This window comes from Lithobates pipiens, unplaced genomic scaffold, assembly GCF_037356315.1.
Source record: "Lithobates pipiens isolate NorthernLeopardFrog02 unplaced genomic scaffold, aLitPip1_a1.2 Scaffold_18, whole genome shotgun sequence".
In the NCBI taxonomy this organism is placed as follows: Eukaryota; Metazoa; Chordata; class Amphibia; order Anura; family Ranidae; genus Lithobates; species Lithobates pipiens.
In genome coordinates, this window is record NW_027507758.1 from 613,174,430 (window position 1) to 613,186,762 (window position 12,333).

General features: G+C 47.3%; 1 protein-coding gene across 1 annotated transcript; it reads right to left on the reverse strand.

Annotated features, from left to right (window-relative positions):
- Positions 1-5,579: 5,579 nt before the first annotated feature.
- LOC143989257 (E3 ubiquitin-protein ligase TRIM39-like) lies at positions 5,580-11,323 on the reverse strand. Its single transcript, XM_077489327.1, has one exon. It carries the CDS (start codon positions 11,275-11,277, stop codon positions 9,628-9,630), a length of 1,650 nt encoding a protein of 549 aa, XP_077345453.1. The 5' UTR covers positions 11,278-11,323; the 3' UTR covers positions 5,580-9,627.
- Positions 11,324-12,333: the final 1,010 nt, after the last annotated feature.

A 12,333-nucleotide genomic window follows, 5' to 3' on the forward strand; every position in this document is an offset into this window, starting at 1 on the left:
TCCAGGGTCTCCAGACACCCCCTCTTCTAATCTGGGACCTCCAGGCATCCCCTCACCTAGTCCAGTATCTCCCTTGTACCCCCCCCCCTATCCATGAGCCTTTGCCACAACAACCACCGTTTCCTAGTCCAGGGTCCCCTCTGGGCTCCTCTCCCAGTCCAGGGCCTCCTCTGTACCCCTCTTCCAGTCCAAGGCCTCCTTTTACAGCCTGCCCCAAGTTCAGAGCCTCCTCTGCACCCTGCTTTCCAAATACAGGTCCTTTATTAACCCTGCAAGTCCAGGGCCTCCTCTGCACCCCCCAGTCCAGGGCCTCCTGTGTACTCTCCTCCTAGTCCAGGGCCTCCTCTGCACCCCCCAGTCCAGGGCCTCCTGTGTACTCTCCTCCTAGTCCAGGGCCTCCTCTGCGCCCCCCAGTCCAGGGCCTCCTGTGTACTCTCCTCCTAGTCCAGGGCCTCCTCTGCACCCCCACACTCCAGTACCTCCTCTGCATCACCCCCAGTCAAGGGCCTCCTTTGCCCCCTCATTCCAGGGCCCTCTTTAATGCCTCCCCTTCTCTGGGATGTCTCACGCAGAAAAGAAGACATATGCTGTTTGTCTCTCTTCTAGGGTGTCACTGCCACCCGATCAAGTGTAATGGACAGGCAGTACCCGCTGCATAGTTTGCCAAATACCTGAGAATCAAATAGGAGGGAGACCACAAGGTCGCACTAGTGCTGAATCACTCTGCTCCTCCCACCCGCCAGCGCTATAGAAAGGCATTCCAGAGTGACGCTTCAACTACTGTTGCTCTGGAATGCTTTTCTAGCCGAGCAGGAGGAGCGGAGTGATTCAGCGCTAGTGCACCTGTGCAGTCTCCCTCCTATTTGATTCTCTGGTATTTGGCAAACTATGCAGCAGGCGCTACCTGTCCATTACACTTGATCAGGCAGCAGTAGAGCAGCAGATCCCAGTGTGGGCGGGTGCGGCGCCCCTGGCAGCACCCCCTGAGATGCGTCACCCGGGCAGGCACCCCCCTAGTTTCAGCCCTGGGTATAGGATAGGATACGGTAGAATAACATAGGTTAGGAGAGGATAGGATAGGATACGATTGGATAGTACAGGATGGTATGGGATAAGATTGGATAGTTTAGGATACAATAGGATAAGATAGGATAAGATACGATAGAATAACATAGGATAAGATAATACAGTATAGGATAAGATTGGATACAATAGGATAAGATAGGATAGGATACAAGTGGATAAAATAGGATAGGATACAGTAGAATAACATAGGCAAGGTTAATATAGGATATGATTGAAAAGAATAGGATAATATAGGGTAGAATAGGATAGGATACGGTAGAACAAGAATGGATAGGATAGGGTAAGGTAGGATATAACAGTGATACATGACAAAAGTACAATATGAAATAAAGCTTTGAAGTCAAAGTAACAGATTGTCTTCAGAAAAAAAGCCCATCCTTCATTCCTACTGATACTCCCCTTCCCCACACTGCCCCACCATATTCATATACCAGACACCCATATATACAGCCCTGGGTAAGCTCTCTGTTGGTCCATGTTGGAGCTTACACTGGGCTAAGAACCTTCCCCTCCTCCCATGTGACAAACCTCAGGCCTGGTGATTGGATGCTCACTACATCATGAGAGGAAGGGGAGCGGCTTCCATTCTTCCCCATACAAGAAAGTACTGGGGACTTCCCAATGGCTCTAGCTGGTGATCAATGTGGTGGGGGAGCTCAGGTAAGGTGTTAGTGGTAGAGAAGGTGCAGTATGATAAGAACCTGGTAATTTGTCCTGAATTTATAAAATTAAATTTTTCATTAAAGCGGAGTTCCACCCAAAAGTGGAAGCTCTGCTTATCTGCTTCCTTGACTGCTTCGGTGCCACATTTGGCACCTTTCAGGGGGAGGGAGAAATGGTTACTTGTTCTTCATCGGTACCCATCCCCAATCCTGGAAGACCTGGCTGTGGCAAGATGCGGCGTGGTCCCCTGGAAGTTCCTTCCTCCCTCCCCCGCCGCCAGGCAATTCACAAAGTGCAGCACTCTTCACGCATGCGCAGTGGGGAACTGGCTGTGAAGCTGCAAAGGTTTCAATGCCAGTTTCCCTTACAGGCAATGGCGGCAGCAGCCTCTCGAGAGCCAATGGAAACATCAGCTGGGGTGCCGACATTGCTGGATTCCAGGATAAGTAATGCTGCGTACACACGATCAGACTATCCGCCGGACATTCCAAACGAGCGGACCTGCCCACACACAACCGGACTTTTCCGGCAGACCTATGGCGGGAGTTCTTTTGAAATGAACGGACTTGCCCACACACGGAGAACAGTCTGTTCATTTTGAATGGGCTCCAGGTAGCCGGGACTAGCGAAAGAAATCAATGTCGCCGCCTTCGGCGGCGAGACTGACACATCGCTGGCCCCGTCATCTGGTATGGACTTAAAGGGGAAGCCCTACGCCAAAAAAAAACAGTGTGGGGGGTCCCCCCCAAGGTCCATATAAGACCCTTATCCGAGCACGCAACCCAGCCGATCAGGAAAGGGGGTGGGGACGAGTGGGCCCCCCTCCTGAGCCGTACCAGGCCGCGTGCCCTCAACAAAGGGGGGTGCTTTGTTGAGGACAAGGGCCTCTTCCTGACAACCCTGGGCGTTGGTTGTCGGGGTCTGCAGGCGGGGAGCTTATCGGAATCTGGGAGCCCCCTTTAATAAGGGGGCCCCCAGATACCGGCCCCCACCCTATGTGAATGAGTATGGGGTACAATGTACCCCTACCCATTCACCTGGTGAAAAAAATGTAAATAAAACACAACACAAGGTTTTAAAATAATTTATTGCACAGCTCCAGGGGTCTTCTTCCGTCTTGGGGGGTCTTCTCATCGGACTCCTCCGCCATCTTCTGCTCCTTTGCTAGCTCTTTTACTAGCGGAGGAGCCCATCTTTCTTCTTCGTCGCCGTCCGGGGGTCTTCTTCCGACTTCGGTTCTTCTTGCCAGGCCTCCTCTTTCTTCCTATAGCTCTTTTACTAGCGGGGGCCGCCGCCTCGTCTTCCAACTTCGGAGCGCCTGGAACCGCGTTCAAAATGAACGGACTTTTCTCCGTGTGCGGGAAAGTCCATTCATTTCAAAAGTCTGGCGGACTAGCACACACACAGTCTGGCGGACAATTTTTGAGTCAAAACTACTTTCTAAGTTTGGGAAAAAAAATTCCGCCGGAGCCCACACACCTTCGGATAGTCTGATCGTGTGTACGTGGCATTAGTGTCCAGTATTTGTAGCTGCTGACTTTTTTCGTGGGGGGGGGGGGGCTGGGCCTCCTCTTTAACTGTAGTAATAAGTTAGAATAGTGATTCTTAAAGTGGTTGCAACAATCCCCTGTGTTATGTTACAGTATGTGCCCCAGTGTATGTTATCTATAAAAAAAAAATGCAGCTGAATAACTAATTTCTGCGCTCACGTGACCGCCCACTGCTACTATCCCCAATCCGACAGCTACAGTGGGCGGGACTGAGTATCCCCCGCTGACGTCAGCCAGGAGGAGGAGAGGCGGTCATGTGAGCGTCAATCTGAAATTAGGTATACAGCAGCATTTATTTTAATAAATAACACACACTGGGGCACATACTGTAACATAACACAGGGGATTGTAGAAACAAATCAGTCATTTTAGCAGGAGGAGAGGGACGGGCACTAACACAGCTGACAGGCGGGGAGGGGGGAGAGGGGGCAAGGAGATCAGCCTATGACAGAGGCATGTAAACTGATCACGGTATCTGGGGCTCAGCAGCCATGATAAACGTGTTCAGTTTATAAAGGGGGGCAGTGCCAGGCAGGATCAGCCAGGTATTTTAGATGATAGAATAGGCCAAATTACACAGCACAAGCACTGTGCTGTATAACCCGCTTTAACCATATATACAGTACTGTGGCAGGGAGGCTCTATTGTGTGAAACAACATACCTGTGAAACAACATACCTTTCATGCAATAGATAGTGTGCACGGAGGAGGAGCCGATACGCGTGTCCGGCAGACCCAACACCACCCGCGAACGCTCAACAAGAGACGCAGAACGGGGATCTGCCTATGTAAACAAGGCAGATCCCCGTTCTGACAGAGGAGAACACTGATATTGTCTGTTCCTAGTAATTAGGAACAACGATCTCTGTGTTGTCCCAGTAAGACCATCCCCACACAGTTAGAACACACACAGGGAACACATTTAACCCCTTGATCACCTGGTGTTAAAGAGGAAGTAAACCCTGATGAGTTTACTTCCTCTTTTTTTTCCCTGCAAAGGTAAAGCATAATGGACTACTATGCATCGCATAGTAGCCCATTATGTGTCACTTACCTGACACAGGAGCCAGCGAAGTCACGCTGTCCCCTGTAGTCCGCGCATCCATCTTGCTGGTGGCGTCTCGCAGCTCCGCCGCTGTCATTCGGCGAAGCCGCGATGACGTCACTCCCGCGCATGCGCACGGGAGTCGACAAATGCGGCAGCTCCATTTTTGGAACTGCCGCGTTCAGTACGCCTGCGCGCCGCTGTATATAGGTTTAGGAGATATTGCTTGGACCTACAGGTAAGCCTTAATCTAGGCTTACCTGTAGGTCAAAGTGGTTTGTAAGGGTTTACAACCACTTTAACCCCTTCCCTGCCAGTGTCATTTATACATTGATTAGTGCTTTTTTTTTTTTTGTAACACTGATCACTGTATTGGTGTCACTGATCCCCAAAAAAGTCTCACTTAGGGTCAGATTTGTCCACCGCAATGTAGCAGTCCCACTAAAAATTGAAGATTTCCGCCATTACTGGTAAAAACGAAACAATAAAAGTCCATAAATCTATCCCCTATTTTGAAAAGGAATAACTTTTGTGCAAACTAATCAATATACGGTCATTGGGGGATATTTACTAAAGGAAAATCCAGTTTGCACTGAAAGTGCACTTGGAAGTAAAGTCGCTGTAGATCCGAGGGGGACATGCAAGAAAAATAAAAAAAAAATGCATTTTAGCTTGCACGTGATTGGATGATAAAATCAGCAGAGCTTCCACTCATTTCAGATCTACCCCTTAGATTTAGAGCGACTGCACTTCCAAGTGCACAGTGGATTTGAGTTTCGTAAATAACCCCCAGTGCGTTGTTTTTTTTTTTTTTTTTTTTACCAATAATATGTAGAAGAATACATATTGGCCTAAACTGATGAATACATTTGTTTTCTTATATATTTTTTATTGGATATGTTTTATAGCAGAAAGTAAAAAATATAACAATTTTTTTTATTTTTTTTTCAAAATTGACGGTCATTTTTTGGTTTACAGCGCAAAAAATAAAAACCGCAGAGGTGATCAAATACCAGCAAAAGAAAGCTCTATTTGTGGGAAAAACAGGACATCAATTTTATTTACGGTATCGCACGCCGCCCCGCCAATTGTCAGTTAAAGTGACACAGTGGCGTATCGCAAAAAAAATGGCCCGTTCATTAAGTCCTTCCAAGGGTGAAGTGGTTAAAAGAACATGATCCATTTTTTTTCTTTTTTTTCTTTTTTTTGGATTACAGCAATTTTAATAGTATTGATAATTCAGAACACTTTCGATTTAAATTTATTATAATCGATATATTTATATTACAGACATACGGTACTTAAGAATAATGATACATTTGACTAGGAGTACTCTATCATTGTATTACATTAGAAGTACAGGTAATTTATAATAGTGATACATTAGACTAGGAATACTCTATCATTAAAATAGATTAAAAGTACTTTATGACAATGAAACATTAGAATAGGAGTACTCTTTGATGAATAAATGTTACAAGGGGCATTTTCTTTATTTAATAAAGGACTTGTCAAACGTGTCTTTTTTTTTCTAGGTTACATTCTTTTTAAGGGGGCTTCCAGGTTTAGATAATCCCCCCATCCACAGTCTCCCCCATAACCACCGAGCCAAGGTTGTGGGAAAGAGGCCCTTGTCCTCATCAACAAAGGGACAAAGTGCTTTGCCAGGGGGTTCCACCCTGAAAAGCCCCTCCCCCCCCCACCCATGTTGAGGGCATGTGGGCTGGTATGGTTCAGGAGAAGGGGGCAATGCGTGCCTGTTTTTCTTTTTCATGGGATACCTTCTTAAAATGCATACCGGATTTGAAGGGCCTGGTCAGGGCCAGGTTAAGAGCATCATGGGCCTGGTGCTAAGGATTTTGGTGAACTTTTCTATGAAAATAAATAAAATGAAAATGCTAAATTTTTTTGTTAAATTAAAGAGAGCGAGGGATGCAAGCAAGTGGTGGTGGGGGGGGGGGGGGGGGGTGATAGCGAGATAAGGGGCTGAAAGAGAGGGGATGAGAGGGAGGGGAAAAGAGAGAGAAAAGGGGTGAATGAGAGAGAGGGGATGAGAGAGAGGGGATGAGAGAGGGGGGTGATAGCGAGATGGGGGTTGAAAGAGATGGGGATGAGAGGGATGAAAAAAGAGAGAGAAAGGGGACGAGAGAGAGGGGGTGGGAAAAGGGGGAATAGAGAGAGGGTTAAAGAGAGAGAGGGTGGTAGGAAAGAGGAGGTTGAAGGGGGCGAGAGAATGGGGCATGAAGGGGATGAGAGAGAGAACAGGGTGAAAGAGAGGGGGTGAGAGATAGAGGGGGTGAGGGGGTGAAACAGAGATAGACAGGGTGGTGAGAGTGAGGGGGTGAGTCTGTGGGGGGACACACAGGGAGGGGGGAATAGCACAGTACATTAGATGGTTGGCACAACACATTACATGGTGGATCCATGGATACAGCACATTTAATGATGGGCAAAGCACAGAAAATTACATGGCGGGCACAGCACACTGCACAGTTGGCACTGCCCAATACAGCACATTACAAGGTAGGCACAGTACAGTATATGGTAGGCACAGTACATTGCATGGTGGGCACAACACAGCACATGCACACGGTGGGCACAGGACCTTATATGGTGGGAACAGCACTTGACATGGCGGGCACAGCTGAGCACATTATATGATGGGCACTGCACATTACAAGTGGGCACTGCACAGCACATTATATGGTGGGCACAACATATTATATGGTGGGTAGTGCTCATGGCATAGTGGGCACTGACAACACATGACATGGTGGGCACTGCACAACACAGCACAGCACAGCACATTAAATTGTGAGCACAGCAAATCAAATGGTGGACACTGCACATGACATGGTGAGCCTTGCACAGCATATTCCATTGTGGGTACTGCATGACACATGCCATGGTGGACAATGTACAGCACATTACATGGTAGGTACAGCACATTACACGGTAGCCACTGCATGGCACAGCACATGACATGGTGGGCACTGCAGGGCAAATTACATGGTGGGCATTGCATGGCACAACACATTACATGGTGGGTACAGCGCATTACATGGTGGGCACTGCATGGCACAGCACATGATGTGATGGGCACAGTGCATTACATAGTGTGCACTGAATGGCACAGCACATTACATGGTGGGCACAACACATTACATGGTGGGCACTGCATGGCATAGCACATTTCATGGTGGGCAATGCAACATTACATGTTAGAAACTGCACATTACATGGTGGGCACTGATGAACAGCACAGCACATTACACAGTGGGCACAACACACTACATGCTGAGCACAACACATGGCAGGGTGGGCAGAGCACAGCCCATTACATGGTGGACACTGCACATTACATAATGGGATCACTGCATGGCACAGCACATGACATGGTGGACACGGCAAATTACATAGCGGGCATTGCAAAGCACAGCAAATGACATGATGGGCATTGCACGTGACATGGTGGGCACTGGGTGGCACATCACATGACATGGTGGGCACTGCACATTACATGGCAGACACTGTATGGCACAGTACATGACATGGCCGGCACTGCACATTACATTGTGGGCACTGCAAGGCACAGCATGACATAATGGGCACTGCACATCACATGAAGAGCAATGCAATGCACTGCACATGACATGGTGGGCACAGCACATTACATGGTGGGCACTGCAATGTACAGCACATGACACGGTGGGCACTGTACATTACATAGTGAGCAATGCAATGACATACTGGGCACAGTACATTACATGGGGGGCACTGCAATACACAGCACATAACATAGTAGGCACTGCAATGAACATGACATGGCATGGTGGGCACTGCACATGACATGTGGGCACTGCAAGGCACAGCACGACATAGTGGGCACTGCACATTACATAGTGGGCACTACAATGCACAGCACATCACATGGTGGGCACATCACATTGCATGGTGGACACTGCAATGCACAGCACATCACATGGTGGGCACTGGGCACAAGATAGCACATTACATGGGGGAAGCAGCAGTCTATCCCCTAGCACAATAATTACACAACACCTCCCTAACAAATGTACTAACCTTATCTCAACAGCATGGGAGATGTCCTTCCTCCCGGGCTCCTGCTGGTTAGGACAACATCAGCGCCCCTCCCCCAGACACAGAGGACCTGAGTGAGTGTAACAGATCCTGTGATAGGAGTCAGACATCTGCAGAGACAAGACTCGGCTGCAGTAACTAAGGATCCTTTCACATGGGATGGATCAGTGATGATCCGGCCCGTGGATATCCACTTGCTCATCACGGATCGCTCCGTCGATCCCCGCTGAGCATGCAGAGGACAGGTCTCTTCACACTGCGCAAGGACGGACCTGTCAGAGTCAGAGCGCCGCTCTCCTCTATGGGAGATCAGATGACGACGGACCGCAGAGTCCGTCGTCACCCGATCTGATCCGATAACGGATGGAAAAGTAGGTTTCTCCTCCGTCACACTTTTTTGGATCAGAGCGGGTCGGATATCAGCGGACATGTCACCGCTGACATCCGACACTCCATAGACCTCTATGGAGCATGTAAAACTGACAGGCGGACCTGAACGGATCAGCCGTGTGAAAGAGACCTAACACTTGTCTCCTCCATGTGTGCAGTGCACAGAGGGCTCACCTTCCTTCAGGAAGGCACAACAGATATTGATAAGCCCCTGGCATGGGCCTATATTGAGGGAGGGGCCTGGAGCTGCAGCTCCACAAGCCCCTATGTTAATCCGGCCCTGGGTCTGGTATGCATTTTTGGGGACTCTAGGCACATTTTTTGTAAAACTTGCTGTAGGACGTGTTAAAGTAAAAGTGACATTGCCAAAAAAAATAAAAAATAAAAAGATACAGTTTAATTAAAATGTAATTTTGTCTTTCCAAAGAACCTTTAAGAGCCTGTTATGTATTTGGGAATCATTATAGGGGTCTGTGTGCCACCCAGGGGAAATATCAGTATCTGATCATTTGAAAAAAAAAATATCTAGCATTTTACTAACACGTGCCAAAATAGCAAAACTATGTTCAGGCATTACGGGGTTAAACAATCTATGTGCGCGGCAAAGCTATGTTCTGAGACATGCTGGAAAATGTCGTCTAAATAACTTGTCAGTTGTCAATAGAAGAATTGTATGGATGAATTAATCATAGGCGATCCAGCAGGAACCCAAGCCTCCTACTTTATACTATGGAATGTCCCACTGATGAGAATCAGCCTTCCCGTGATGTCACCAGTCTCTGGGCAAATTTGTCACATGTTCTGTTCCCCTCCTCCTATCTTTATACAACCTCCCCCTACGTATATTGCAGCATGGAGGGGCTCGGTGAAGATGTCGGTGAAGGTGTAGAGGTGTCGGATGGGAATATCCAAATCATAAAAAGCGAGAAGCCCCGCCTTATAATCCAGACACACCCGGACTCTGTGTACTGGGATTTTGGCCATTATATTGGTTGATTGCTTGTTATGTCTCACTAATAACCCATCACCGTTCCTCTCCAGACACCAGGACTTCACACTACATCCAATCTCTGACTGCGCTCCTGTCCTGGCTATACTGGGGTAACACATCCCAACTCTCCAGTGTGATGATCCCCCAACATCCACATCCCAGTAATGTCTCCCTGAGGAGAAACTCTGACTGCTCATCACCTGAGGAGATATCACATCCTTGTATTGATTAGAATCATAAAAACCACCTTTTGTTACTTGGTAGACCTGAAATCTCTCTGGTGTATTAGGGCGATTCAGATTTTTAATCGTCTTGTGTGCGGTCTTCCTATCATCTGAGATATTTAGGTAATTATGAGCTGTGTCTTCATCCAGTGTTATATTTGCAGGTTCTGGTACATTTGTCCCTTTATTTACCTCTGTTATTATATCAGATAATCCTGTATGTAATATGTGTGAGATTTCAGTCACATCCAGATCCCCCCCACCATGAAGGAGTTTATCACGTCTCTCTTTATCCTCCTCATCTCCATCCTCAGTATCACACAAGTCACCTTTGTTTGATTCCTGTAGGAAAGTCAGTGGATCCTTCATGTTACATATCTCCTCGATGTGACGCATCTTCCTGGACAGCTCGTCCTTCTTTATCTCCAGTTCCTGTATTAAATCCGAGGCTGGGAATGAGACTTTCTCTGCCTTCATAGTTATCTCTTTAAGAACTCTCCTCTCCAGGATGTCCAGTTTTCTTCTGATGTCTCTGAATATGGCGGTGATTCTCTTGGTTACACCGTCTGCACTGTCTTGTACTTTTCTTTTGTACTTCTGCAGACTCTTGATGCTTTCCTTCACCTCCTCTCTCTTTTTCACCAACTTCTGCAGAGCACTGGTCAGGTTCTCCTTCTTCTTCTCAGAGGCCTCCTCCAGTGCCTCCACCTGGTGTTCCTGATGGTCTCCATGCAGCCTGCAGGACCCACAGAGACAGGCCGAGTCCTCGGTGCAGTAATACTCCAGGATCTTCTTATGGACAGAGCATTTCCTGTTCTTCTGGGGATTGGTGAGGTCAGATAGGACATGTTGGGGTGACTTGCTGTGGATTCTCAGATGGTCATCACACAGAGAAGCTTCACACATCAGACAAAATTTAACAGCAGGTATAGGAGAGTGAATACATTGCGTACAGAGGATCTGGCTCTCCTCCTCCTCCTCTGGCTCAGTAGATCGGAAACTCTCCATTATGTTGCGCAGTGTTATGTTCCTGATAAGTTCAGGTCGCTCCCGGGACTCATCTCTGCATTCAGGACAGAAATAAACTCCAGACTCCCTCTGTGTATCCAGAACATCTTCTATACATTCCCGGCAGAAGTTGTGTCCACATCTCAGTGTCACGGGATTGGTATAAATGTTCAGACAGATGGAACAGTCCAGCTCCTTCCTCGCATCGGAGAACGCCATCGCTGACTGCAGAAGAGAGAAACGAAACTAAGAGAGGGAGGGAGTCGGAGGGAGGGAGTCGGAGGGAGGGAGGCAGAGGGAAGGAGTCGGAGGGAGGGAGGCAGAGGAGGATTTACTGGAATAGAAGAGAAGAGAGAAACTAAACTACGTAGATAAGTGTCTGAGGGAGGGGGTCAGAGGAAAGCTTACTAAGATATCTCTGTGTGCAGAACAGGAGGGAGGGGAGAGATCTGCTGATCACCTCATCCAAGAATTTACTGAGGTGATCAGCAGATCTCTCCAGAACAATCAGAAACGATCAGAACAATGTGAGAAATAATCAGGAAGCCAAAGAGTTATAGTGATATTAATATTCCATCTCAGCTGTTGGATCCACAGATATATTATTATTATTATTATTATTATTATGTAGCCCTTCTTTGAGGGGGTTATGAAAAATGATAAACAAAACCAAAGAAAATTTCTATCTTAACTTACCGATCAGCCTGCAACCAATCAAATTATCCTGCAATGTGGTGTCCCTATATATGTCAGAGACCTGAAGACAAGATGAGCAGTGATTCGGATCTGTCTGGAACATACTGTATGTACCCCCCACACACCTGTATATATGCTAGCCCTCCCCTGGTCTCACCCCCTTTGTTATGAAGCCCATAAAAAAAGCTCCGGTGCAACCAATTACCTTCAGAAGTCACATAATTAATGAAATGATGTCCACCTGTGTGCAATCTAAGTGTCACATGATCTGCCATTACATATACACACCTTTTTGAGGCACCACTAACCAAACACTGCCATGAAGACCAAGAAAGTCTTCAAACAAGTAAAGGACAATGTTTTTGAGAAGTACAAGTCAGGGTTAGGTTATAAAAATATATCCAAATCTTTGATGATCCCTAGGAGCACCATCAAATCTATCATTACCAAATGGAAAGAAGATGGCACAACAGCAAACCTGCCAAGAGACGGCTGCACACCAAAATTCTGCAGAGTTCCACAGCAGAGACTGGAGTATCTGTACATAGGATGACAATAAACCGTACGCTCCATAGAGTT

Excerpts from the sequence above, each read along its gene's own strand:
- LOC143989257 (XM_077489327.1), bottom strand. The coding sequence starts at position 11,277 with ATGGCGTTCTCCGATGCGAGGAAGGAGCTGGACTGTTCCATCTGTCTG.